Genomic DNA, 12,254 nt, shown 5'->3' with positions numbered 1-12,254 from the left:
ACGCTTGTATTTCCCATGAATCTTCCAGGCAAAGGATGCACCAGCAAGCCCTGAGACATTCTGAAAGTCCTGTTAGATAGTAAAAGGTCTATGACTAAGTCAGGCTTTCCCTTTTTCCCCCTCAATCCTTCATGACTCGTTGAGCAGTGAGGAGTGCTCCAGTTCTTTCTGGCTCTAGGGCGTAGGTGACATCGCATAAGCAGATTTCTTCTAGAAGTCCCAGAGGACTTTCCATGAAGCATGAAGGCTCTGGATATTATAGATGGAGGCATAAGGCAAATCTAGCTGAGCTATATATTAAAGTCACAGACCTAACTCTTCATGTTTAGTCCATGTGACTTCAGGCAATGGGACTTTCAGATCTCATGCACATAAGACGTGTGAATTTCCTATTGCCACTCATTAAATTGTGAGATCCTTTACCCCAGGAATAAGACTAGGTGCTACCTAGACAGGCATCCATTAGCAACAAGGATGCTATGATCCATCTCTCCTCTGTAATGCCTTGTAGAAAGCAGAGCAGAAAGAAGTTGCCAACGGCCCTTTCTTCTGTCCTCTCCCCACTTTATAACGTCTACACTACACTGTAGCACGACATCTATGGCTTCTGTCTTGGAGTGAGAGCATATGGGTGATCAAGCTTACGTCTTCTCTACCCGATCATTCTCCATCATTGATGATGGCGGCAGGGCAGGCCCTAAGTCCATACCTGACTAAGCAGAACTGCCTAGAGGATTCTTTCTCTGGGTGTATATTTTCTGGGGCAGGTGGGTTCCAAGACCAGCCAGGTAAATTAGACCTGGCCTAAGCCCCCTTAGCCAACTTTTCAGGATCATCAGGAGCAGCTATTCTCTCCCCACTCCTGGGGACCATTAAAAGAGAGGCCAGAATGCTCCTGGTTCCCTCAGGGGCAGCTCAATCACACAACCAACTTTTTAAGAGCAGGAAGAATAAAGGTAGAAATGATGCTGATCTCTGAACCCTATCTAATTCCTCATGAAAAATACCTTAAAATACCATCAGTTGCAGGCAATGATGACAAAGTTCCCTCAACAGGGGATGGTTTTCCAAAGGAAAACTAAGTACAAAGTTTCCTACAAAATAAAGGCTAGCTTAAAATTCATCACAGCTGGTGTTCAATGACTTAAAAAAAAGGCTAATTTTCCTTGCCATTTAACTAACACGTTTTCCTTCAGCACTTGAGAAAATGTGCTGTATCTTTAAACACAAAATAAAATAGTAGATCTGAGCTGGTAGGTAAAGCTGCTTAATTTAAGCCCTGGCGTTGAGGCCACTGTTGCTCATTTATCATTTCATCTTTCCACCTTTTCTTTACTTTCTCTCTCTCCTCATCCCCTTGTCTTTGTAGATTTGCTGAAGAGAATCACAACTTGGCCTTTTCTAGGCCTGATAGAACGGCAGGTGTGGCTCTAGCCTCCTCAGCGGGGCAGTCTCAGTGTACCTCTCCTTAGGGGAGCGCCCACCCCCTCCTGCCACTGATTAGGTGACGGTCTGCACACTACGTTTTTTTTCTACGGGTCAGTGACTCTCTCATCCCACTGCCTTCCTAACTTCTGTTTCTTCCCTGCATCACACCAAGGTCACACACAGACCTGGGAGCCAAGGGCAGGGCTTCTTGTTTCAGGTTGATTCTCTTGGCTGGAAGAGGTGTAAATCATGGAGTTTAGAACGCAATGGCTGGCAATAAAAGGCAGGATGGAAAAGATTGAATGTCATAATAAAGAAGAAAACGAATGAGACACCTCTTGAAGAAATCATCACCTTCCTTTTTAGCTCTAAGAAATTGTCTCCAGAGGCACTCTCTGCCCCCCTTGAAATTAGTGTAAAACTCATCTCTTCTGCTTGAAAGGAATGGGGTACATAGGCTTTATTAAGTAGAACCGCCTTGTTACACACCCTCAAACGGAGAATGCCTTATTAAATGAGGCTATCCCTTTCCTGTCACTAATCCTGGGAAGGGCATCAGAGAGTGAATTCCCTCATCAGGAATCTTTATTCCTTTGTTCCACATGATCCATACATCTTCTGTGTAGGATCACAGTAGAAGTACTGGGTAATACCATCTCTGTTTACGCTCTTTTTGAACATAAACAATATTCAAGCACGGGGTAGTGGCTTGGAGGTCATGTGTACTTAATCACACTCATTCTTTGGATCAACACACAGCCTATTTAGCCTAAGCAGAAACATAGACTAGATATTTAATCATTCCTATGTTCATAATGAGGCCTTGCACATCAAAAGAAAAAAACACAAAGGAAAGTGGAAATATAATATACCAGGAGAAAATATTCCATCGCCAGAGCCCCCTGGCCAGCCAACGATTTCTCTCATTTTCTTTAGCGTGACATATTCCAAAAGCACAAACACTGGAGCAATTTCATAGGTGAACCTGAAATGTAGTAATGGCCTCATTTTATGTATGTGACTCAAAGAAATAATTCACCATTACAATATCTACAGAACTATTTCCTTTTTCAAACCCCACAGTCACAAATGTTACAATTATAGCATTCAGCAGAGAGAAAATCATGTCTTCTAAAGGGTTTGCTCATTTTTCTATATCCCTAAAGTCGAGAGCTTCAATTATTGGCTTAATGCACAAGGATCATTTATCATATTGAATAAATAAAGAATACTGCAGAGTAACATTATTTGAAAGACAACATCTGGTCTCATTTCATTTTCACAGCATACATAATTCTAAATCCAAAAAAAAAAAAAAAAGTCCCTTTTGTGTTTAAAAAATTTTCCGTAGCTTTGATTGCATTAAAGATATACCAGCACTATTTTCTATTAAGCTAGAATGAACAACAGTCATATATTTCTGAAGTTCAATCACTATTTTAGGCACTACTTAATAAAAAGAGATTTTCACATAAGAGGTAAAGACTACGGAATCTCACTAATAATTATCCTGGGTTACACAAAAACATATTTAGCAACTTACATGTTAGTGTTTGCTGTTGATGTCAGCCAGTCTGCTGCTAATCCAACCATATCCAGTCCAGTGGAAAGTTGATTGAAATATCTAGGATGCCCTGAAGAAAAATGGAACACCAGAATCAGGACTGCACCCAGTGAAAATAAATGCCTCTCGAACACATGATTTCTCTAGCTAAAGAACCTTGAAAGATCCTTCAGAAATAGGAAATCCATATTCAGACACCCAACATGCTTGCGTGCGCACACACACACCCCAAAGAAGAATTTCCTCTAACAAGAGAGACTATTTTGGGATTTGGTATTTCTTAAAAGACATTCTAAAAATCTTCCTTGAAACATCCCCTATAAAAATATGGTTTGCAATGTGGATGCTAGTTTATTTCCTACCGATTCTTTCAATATATTGCAACCTCAATATATTTCCAAACTCCAATGCTAGTGTAATCCAAAGCTATTCAAAGCCAGGCTACTTCTTGTTTACACTCATCCTGCTAAAAATCCTCTTTTGTTGAAGTTGTTCTGGGAATCAGTCATACCATGACATCCACTAGGCATGCCAACATTCATAATAGTATCAGTGACAAATGGCAGATGATTACAAAAGACAAGGCACAAATGAGAAAATAGGACACTCTGCTGACTGATTTGCCCTGGATTCAAAAGGTAATGATTGTCTAAAGATGGCATGGACAAGCCTAATTCTTGTCAATTCTCTTCTGTCCAAATATTTGATTATAAACAACAGAACTCCTTCATAGTTGCGATTTAAAATAAAGCTGAATGCAGTCAACACCACTGTCTTTTCAACAAAATACGTGAAGATATAGCCAATGGACTGATCAGTCCATTAGCAAGGCTTATCTAATTAACTTCTGGATTTCTCTAAAATTCTCTAAGGGGGTTGACATCCAAATACTCCTGAGGCTATTATTTAAAATGTGATGATAAATATCTCATTAGAATTCCGTTTCCTTGTCTTGCCCCATAAAAGCCTATCTATAAATCCATGATTTGCTTAGCAGCAAAAATTTTGGAAGATGAATAATTATGGAAATAGCATCTGATAAAAAGGCATCTGCCACTTACTGGACACCTGTCTGAAGCCTGGGGGATGTGATAGTCTCTCATCCCAGCAGGGGCAAAACAAGATGAAGGGAGGCAATGGGGAGACCAGGGACAAAAGTCAACACACGCCTTACCTCCAGAATGGAGCGCTCTCTTATCAGCCCCAGGCGTGTGGCTAGACAATTAGACACTGAGAAAAGATAGGAGCTGGGAAAGAGCCTGTTTTAAAGGGATAGGGATTTGTGCAGCTCTTGCTCATTCTCTGGCATTGTTTTACCTCCCATGGCCTTCTATCTCTTTGCTCTTTTCCAGGCTATCTGATGCTGACCCCGTTAGTTTACGCATCCATGGAGAGTGGAAAAGCCTTCTGTGCTGCTGTTGCTGCTGCCACCTGGAACAACCCTCCACTCTTCTCTGCCTCATTGACTCCCCATTTCATTAGCGCTCACAGCTGAAATTATAGCCGTCTTATCCCTCTTGATGCCCCTTCATTTCTCTTTCCCTAAACCATTTCTTTAAGGTGAGGAAATTAATAAGGATTAGCTAATCTATCCACTAATCTACTCTCCCAATTCATATGCATTTGCTGGGTGAATCTGGTGTCTATCATCACACACTATTTACCTCTATGGAAACTTTGGCACAAAAACCTCTGCATAAAATTCAGAGGGATTTCACAGGAGGTGCTGTGCCCAGGGTATCAGAAGGCCAATGCACCCTGAAGACTACCTTTGGGAAACCATAGAAACAAGTTTGATGCTTCAATTGCTTGGCTCCCTTCTATGTTTTTTCGATATTGGTCTGCCTTTCACCTGAATCTCTCCTGCCTCAAAATTTTTATTCACTGATAATGATGTGAAAATATGGAGGGAGATAGTTGGACAAGTCAGAACAACGTGTCCTCTTGACTTTGGCAGAAATATTATATTTGCTCTCTCCCTACGATCCCTACAGGCTCCTGGAGAGCCAGGCAGGGCTCTCTGAGAGAAAGGGCATGCGAGACCTGCACTGGAGCCTGCCAGCTGGCCCAGCAGCCTGGGTATCCAGCTGCGAGCGCCGCCCCCACGGGGCCCTGCGCTGCGAGCGCCGCTCTGGGGGGCATCCGGGGGCCACTCGCCGCCCGCGCAGCCAGGGAGACAGCGAGTTTGAAAGGTGAGATTAGAGCTGCTCTCGCCTCTGGGACGCTCCCCATGAACCAGGAAGGATGCGCAGCCTCTGTGATCAGCCCCAGGCAGCTCAGACCCTGGTGTCCACAATCCGTGGGGGAAGATCCGCAAGTCGGCCCAAACCGCTCTCTATGTACCGGCCACACACACACAAGGACTGCCTCATTTATTGACGCCTCAATTCCTTTGTCTGATGGTTCCGTGAAAAAATTCAAGACAACATTAATCCCTCCACCACCCCAACCACCACCACCGCCAAACCTAAGGACCCTCCCCCACATCCCCACCCACCCGCTAGCAAACGCTCATTATTCCAAAATTCTACCATTCTCTGCAGTTTTCTATTCCAACATATCTTAAAGAAATTTAACAATACACGAAGACTTCATTTTAAGGTATTCCCCCACTGCCCCTCGCTCCTCTCTAAGCTTGGAGCCCAAGTGGAAATTAGGTTAAGGACTCTCAGTAGAAAGCAGGTGATAACACACATTTTATTAAAGAATCTCCCAGGGAGCATTAAAATGCCTAATGATAGCAGGGATGGCAACTACTTTACAGACCCTAAATAGTACTAGTTGTCAAATACAAATTACAGCACAAAAATCCATAAATCAGTCAAAAAGAGGTGAGTGCTGTCAATTCTTTGAAATGCTATGGGGGGGGAGGCGGGGGAAGACTAGAAGACTGCATATGTTATGAATAATACTGATATTGAATTAATATAGATATGCTTTGCTTAGAAATCCAACTTAATCAATCATTTTTTCCTGAACTTTAAATAATATACATTACAGCTACACTTGACTAACAGTTTCACCAGCATTATGGCAAAATCTAAGTATTGAATTGGCCCCTCTTTTCCTGACACAAAATGGAACATTGATAGACAGAACCATTACTTTCATTGACTTGCAATTCTCATGATCTTAACTCTTTAAATTGCATTTCAGCCACCACCAGCTTTTAAGGATGAAGATGTGAAACATTTTTATAGATTCTTTTTGGTTTGGTAGCAATAAAAAGAGTAGGTAGCAATTTACTAACAACATATTTAAATATTAGGTTAAGGGAATGGGTCAAAAAAACTGAATGGAAAGCATTTTTCTGGTTGCATCTACAGATACATGAAAAGCTGGGAGGAAAAACGTTTTTAATGCCTCATATACACCTCATGTGGGTTCTCCAGAAACATAATTGAGAATGATATCTAATAACCCTTCAAAAATCATACGCCACAGACTGAGTTTGATAGAAATCGCTTAGTCGAATTTCTTTCCCTGTGAATCTAGCTTTACGTCTATAGTCTCACAAAAGTGGATACTGATAATACAGTAAATCAATTTCCTACGCCGCCTTCTATACATACCTTTCCTCTCTATTGGTATAAAGAATGCACAAAAAACAAAAAACAAAAAAAGAGCTAAAAGTCACAGAGCAAACATTCTTAGAATGTTTTTTGTTGATTAGAATGATACTGATAATTCACCAACAAAAAAATGGCAATATAAAAAGATCAAGTTTTTATGGTAAGTAATATGCATGTAATATTTTGCATTTTTATTTGCTAGCAAATCTTTTTAAGGCTGCAAGTCAATTTGGGTCCACAAGGTCTCTCCCAGACATTCATTCATTCATACTTATTTTTATGGCTTTAATGAAGTGTACTGCCACCATGTATCAGGCTGATTAGAGACAATGTAAAAAAGGAAGTAATGGGGGTAATCATGACCTGGGGAGATGAATAGCTGACTCTGTGCAGATAAAAGGAAAGCTTAGAATGTACCCAAATAAATGTTACACATGGGGCTATAAAATGGATACAGTATGAAGAATACTGTGAAAAAGCAATAGTCAGATTTTTAAAAATTTGCCTCTAAGGATATCTGATTCCCCTCCCCCCCCTTTTCTTTATCTTCTATACAGAGTAACTTTGAGGCACACACATCCTTATATAACATGGCTGATTTGTTAGGCTAGTTTGTATTGTGTTTTCTTTTGTGTGCATCTCTTTAAAAATAGAGAAAACCTGGAGTTCAAATCTGGAGTACTGGCTATTTGAGACAATGCCAAAATATTATCTCTCTGGTTCTATGATTACATAGGGTGGTTTGTCCAATTTCTGGCCATTTCTATGCCAAGGAAATTACTAGCACTACACTGGTATTTGGGTTTTTGTTTGGATCATGTCTTTTTAGCTTTCATTTCCATATTCCCTATCTGTCTCCATTTTGGGTTGCTTCTACTGGCCTCTGCTGACAAATGCTTGCTTCTACGTCAGGGGTTAATTCCCATGGCCAAATACGTGCAATGTAAAATCTGACAGTTTATCCTTAGATCATGTTTCTGATATCAACCTCAGAAGCATTAACACATTAGTAAAGGATGCTTTTGACTTTAATTATTCTAATAATGACTATTTTTAAAAAATAACTGTTATTTTGAAAATAGTAACTTCATGAAAGAAGAAAAGATTTTTATAGAAAAAATAAAAATTGTAAAAGAAAAAAGAGCTTTATTATTTCTGATTGGACAATACCTGTTTTAATTGCATATTTTAAAGTTGTTTGGCAATGCATCAAAATTTCCTCCAAATTTTGTGGCTGGTCTGCCAATTCCCAATTATACTCTTGAAGAAGCTCATTAGGGTAATGGAAGTCAATCACTTTGGTTGATCTATCGAAACTTTTCACCACATACTGAAGCAAAATGTCCATAACATCTTGCAGAAACGCCAAAGTGGGTCTTTCTCCATCACACGCTGGCAGCAGGTCTAAAGAATGGAATCAAAATGCCATATTTTAATTTTACTAGGAAAATATCCAGGTAAGATCTTGATTTAGCAGTTTCTCTTTGAACCGAGAGATTTCATATTTTTTTTTTTAAAGAAAGCTTTTGGAAACGCAAAGCATTTTCTTTAAAGGGGAGGTATTTTTCAAAGACGAAGGAATGAGAGAAATTACGATTTCTCCCCCAACCCCAAATTAATTCTTGCATTTCAATTCATAACTTATTGTTTGTTTTCTTTTGTAAACAGAGTGTGCCTCCATTCATCTATTTCACAGGGTTCGTCCTAAACGTTATTTCTCAGTAAATCATCTTAAATGATTATGGAAATACTTCACATCAGAAATATTCTTTGGGTGAACCAGGCGAAGTGGATCGTGCAATGTTAGGATATCCGACCTGTTCCCAAGGCGCGCAGTTTCCAAAGTCAGTGTGTGTGTATCTGTGTCTGTGTGCGCGCGCGCGCGCGCATGTTTGGGTGACTGCGCGTGTAGGCGCAAGGGAGTAAAACCGCGCGCAGGTCTCACGTGAATAGAATCGTTCTTCTGTGAAATCAGAGCTACAAATTACTCCTGCGATCTAAAGACCTAGAAAGTCTCAGCAATTCTGAACTGGAAACCGAGTTCCACTCGAGAGCTTAGCGGCACCAAGAAGCCGACCTCGAGCTCCGGCGCGCGCGGGCGCCTCGGCCACCCGCAGACCCGAGGGAGGCGCTAGGGGAAGAGCGCGGCGGCCCCAGAGCCCCCTTGGAACGCCGGCACCCAGAGCCACGCAGGCGCCAGGGTCGGGGATTGCATCGAGGGGGCAGGCCCAGCGTTTCTGGATTCCAGATTCTCGTAAGGTCCGCCTCCGCTCTCCACCTGGACTCCTCGGGTCAGGCTCCCGGCGCCGGGTCACTCCTAGCCGCGGTGGGCGGGGCAGAGCGAGGAGCAGTGGGCTCGGGGCGGGGGGGCCGCGACGCGCCTTTACCTGTTGCGTGTAGAAACGCATAGTTGACATCCGCTTTGGAGCAGCTGCAGGGCTTCTGGTTGCAGGAGCAGGCGGCCTTCCGGGAGGTGGCCCGCGGGGGCTCGCTCCCGCCGCTCTCCGCCGGCTTCTCGGCGTCTCCGTAGAGCAGGGCTGGGAAGGACACGGAGCGCGCCGGTCAGCCGCCCGCGGGGCCGGGCTCCCTCGCCCCCGCCCATCCTTGACCAAGAAACTGCGACTCCGCTGATGGGGATGCGAAGGCGAGAAGGCAGCTCTGCCCTCGCGGGCCCGGAGGCGCCTGGCCAAGTCCGCCCCCATCCCCCGGGGCACTGGCACTCACCGCATAGCTTGTTTCCGATGCCGCCCGTGAACTTCTGGGCCACCTGACACCAGGCTCTCGCTGCAAGGAAAAACAGGCAGGAGGACAGCCAGGCAGAAAGAAAACAGCAGACGGACGTGTGAAATTTCGTTCCACGTGAACAACGTCAATAAATCCGGGGTCCAGGAGGGGCCGCCCGGGGCTCGGCACATCCGGCAGGTGCGGGAGGTGCGCGGGAGCCGGGCGGCCCGGACCGGCCCTCGGTTCGCTGATTTGTTTCTCAAGGAGCCCAAACTGCGGCCCTTAGCGCCTGCCTTCCAGGTGCCAATCGGTCAGGCAAACTCCCCTTCCCGCCTCCCTCGGGCGAGTTTTCCTAGACGCTGAGGCTATCCATTTCCTCGCAGGCTCTCCTCCAGACCAAAAATTCTTTCCCCTTTCTCCTTTCCCCACCACCACTCCGTTTCTCTCCAGGGTCCAAACACCAAGATGGTGGCAGTGCCCCAGGCCCACGGAATTCGGTGTCGAGGAGACGCCTCGGTGTTTGGGGGGCTCTCCCAGACTTCTTTGGGCATCTTCTCCAGGGATAAGGACCTGTAGGGGGTTTGGTCTTTGGGGCCATCAGGGACCTACTCCAAGAGTAGGGCGAAGCGTCTTAAGTTTCCTGTTGCAGGTGGAAAAACCTCCTTCGTCTTCCTCCTAGCCCGACAAACCCCACTCCACCCGCAAAGCTCGCCTGCTGCAGGTCTCTGTTCTCCTACCTGTGCCGGGGTTCTCGGGATCCCCGGAGCCATCTTCAGACCCGAAGGACCAAAATCCTGAGCCGGGAGATGCCATCGGCGCTGCAAGACTGGAGCAGGTAGCCTCCGAGTGCGAACTGTCTGCGAGCTGCCCTCGGCTCGGCCCTGCGCGCGCGTGCGTGCGCCTGTGTGTGTGTGTGTGTGTGTGTGTGTGTGTGTGTGTGGCGGGAGGAGGGCACCGCACGGGGACCCACGCGGCCGCGCGGCAGAGAGTGTCACATAGGGACAGGAAACGTGCGTGTCTCTTTCTGCGTGCGCGCGTGTGTATGCGTGTTGGGATTAGAGCTTAGAGACGTGGCGACGCTCTGAAAGCGGTGGAGGTTAAATAGGGAAGGGGACCGAAGGGTCCTCACAACCGGGAGATGAGAAAGCACGGAGCGCGCGAGTGGTTTTGAAGGAGAGGGAGCCCAAAAGGGATAGATGAGGGGGCGGGGGAGGGAAAAAAACGGGAGCGGGAGGGTGCTGAATCGTGAGGGTGCGAGGCAGACAGTGCGCACGAACTGGAGTCAGAGCGTGTGGGTGGGGGGCGTTCGGGCGAGCCCCCGGAGAGCACGAGGCGTGAGGGTGCGGGCGGCCCCCGCCGGCCCGGATGAGCTATCCAGAGTGCTGACGCGGCTGGCCGCGCGCCGGCCTCAGCGAGGGGTAGACCAGAGAGACCTTGGCGAGGCGGGAAGGGTGGCGGAGGCGAGCGTCTTATATACGCACCGATTGGCGTATTGTTTGAGATCTGGCTCCGGCTGCGGGGAAGGAGACGCGATTCTCGTTCGGTGCTGAGGTAGCTGTGACCTTGAGAGCCCGGGCGGCTGGGCGGAATGAGGATCGGTTCTCGAGCTTGGAGACGGGACGCTGGGGGAGGAAGGGCGCCTACGCACTGATGGGCTCATTTCAGCTCCTTGGTAGAGCTTGATGCCTGCCTATTGAGCCGCGCGGTCCCCCGGCCGCACCATTCCTGCGCCTCGGAGCGCGCTGTCGCCCGACCCACCATCCAGGTTCTGACTGACGGCAGGGGAGAAAGACGGCTGATTGAGGCAATTAAAATCCATGCTGGAGTCTATCACTGAGGACCTCGGGCTGGGGAAAAAAATAAAACGAATGGGAACTTCTTGTAAGGGGGCGAGGGAGAGCAGCTAGAGCTCGCAGGATTGACGGCTGATGGGGGATGGGATCGGGTCATTTGGTGACCTTGGCCCGGGGAGGCGTGGAAGGACCGCTGCTTACGTGTGACGGGAATCGGTGTGTGCGTGGGAGGCGTGCACAGAGTTTCCAACCAAGCAATCTGAGCTTTCCAAATCCGAGGCGGAAAGAAGGCATCTCTCGCTGGGCCTTCGTTTTAGCGGGCCTCAAATCAATGACCTCCTCCCACCCCAAGAGAATCCCGCACGATAGTGGGAGTGGCTGGGCGAGATTCGCTATTTCTGATGCCTGGTGGGAAGGGGTTTCTCCTTTCCTGAGACAGTCAGAGTCTCCCCTCTCTTAGTTTCCCTTCTCTAAACGCTGTTAAACAAAGGAAGGGCGCCCAGAGAACTTGGGGCTCGCTGAGTCCTCGCTGCTTTCCCTTGGCGGTCGAGAGCAGCGTCAAGTACAACCTTGCCGCTCCTGGGTTCTCTGAGAGAGGGCGAGGATGAGACGGGGGAGAAAGCGCTGCGTTCGGCCTCCTGGGGCGCGCATTCCCCACGCGCTGCTCCCCTTAGATGAGCGCTTTTCATTTCCATTCTGTTCACAATCCGTTCTTTCTCTGACCTCCTGAACCAAGTCACCAAAGCTGGGGCCAAGGCAGAGACCCACGGATCCTCAGTCTCGGCTACCGCCCCTCGATCCTCGCTCAGGAAGGATGTCGTGGGCCCCGGGATGCCCGCGTGCAAGCCCAAGTCCTGTGTCCCCAGGTCCGTGGGGGCCTGGTCAATTCTCTCCCCAAAGCTTTGTCCTCTTCCCACGTGCCCGAGCCGGGAGGATGCGTGGCATCAGCACCGCGGCCGCCGCGCCCCGGCCTGGTAGTGGGGACGGGGAAGGGCGCTGGCAGGGTCCCACCGGCTCCGCGTAGAGCCGGCTGTGCCGAGAAGCCTGCACCAGGCTGCGGGCGCGCGGTGGGCACGACCCCAGGCCCCAGTTCCGTCCCTCTGTCCGGCGCTCCGCGCTCCCGGCTCCAACACTCCAGTGGACCCAGGTAACAACTCCAGGGATGTAAAGACT

At 47.4% G+C, this 12,254-nt stretch overlaps 1 protein-coding gene across 1 annotated transcript in view; it reads right to left on the bottom strand.

The window, feature by feature from the left end:
- The window catches only part of GAD2 (glutamate decarboxylase 2), a 72,713-nt gene extending 62,612 nt beyond the window's left edge, over nucleotides 1–10,101 (bottom strand). The window contains exons 1-6 of the mRNA XM_058532641.1: nucleotides 10,026–10,101; nucleotides 9,289–9,348; nucleotides 8,952–9,101; nucleotides 7,735–7,968; nucleotides 2,972–3,062; nucleotides 2,301–2,413 (exon numbers count right to left, since the gene is read on the bottom strand). Of these exons, the coding sequence (XP_058388624.1) occupies nucleotides 2,301–2,413; nucleotides 2,972–3,062; nucleotides 7,735–7,968; nucleotides 8,952–9,101; nucleotides 9,289–9,348; nucleotides 10,026–10,101 (724 nt within the window). The remainder of the gene's footprint in view (nucleotides 1–2,300; nucleotides 2,414–2,971; nucleotides 3,063–7,734; nucleotides 7,969–8,951; nucleotides 9,102–9,288; nucleotides 9,349–10,025) is intronic.
- Between the last annotated feature and the right edge of the window lie 2,153 nt (nucleotides 10,102–12,254).

Source organism: Diceros bicornis, chromosome 36 (assembly GCF_020826845.1).
Source record: "Diceros bicornis minor isolate mBicDic1 chromosome 36, mDicBic1.mat.cur, whole genome shotgun sequence".
Lineage (NCBI taxonomy): Eukaryota > Metazoa > Chordata > Mammalia > Perissodactyla > Rhinocerotidae > Diceros > Diceros bicornis.
The sequence above is the reverse complement of the archived record's forward strand: the minus strand, read 5'-3'. Positions and strand labels throughout refer to the sequence as shown.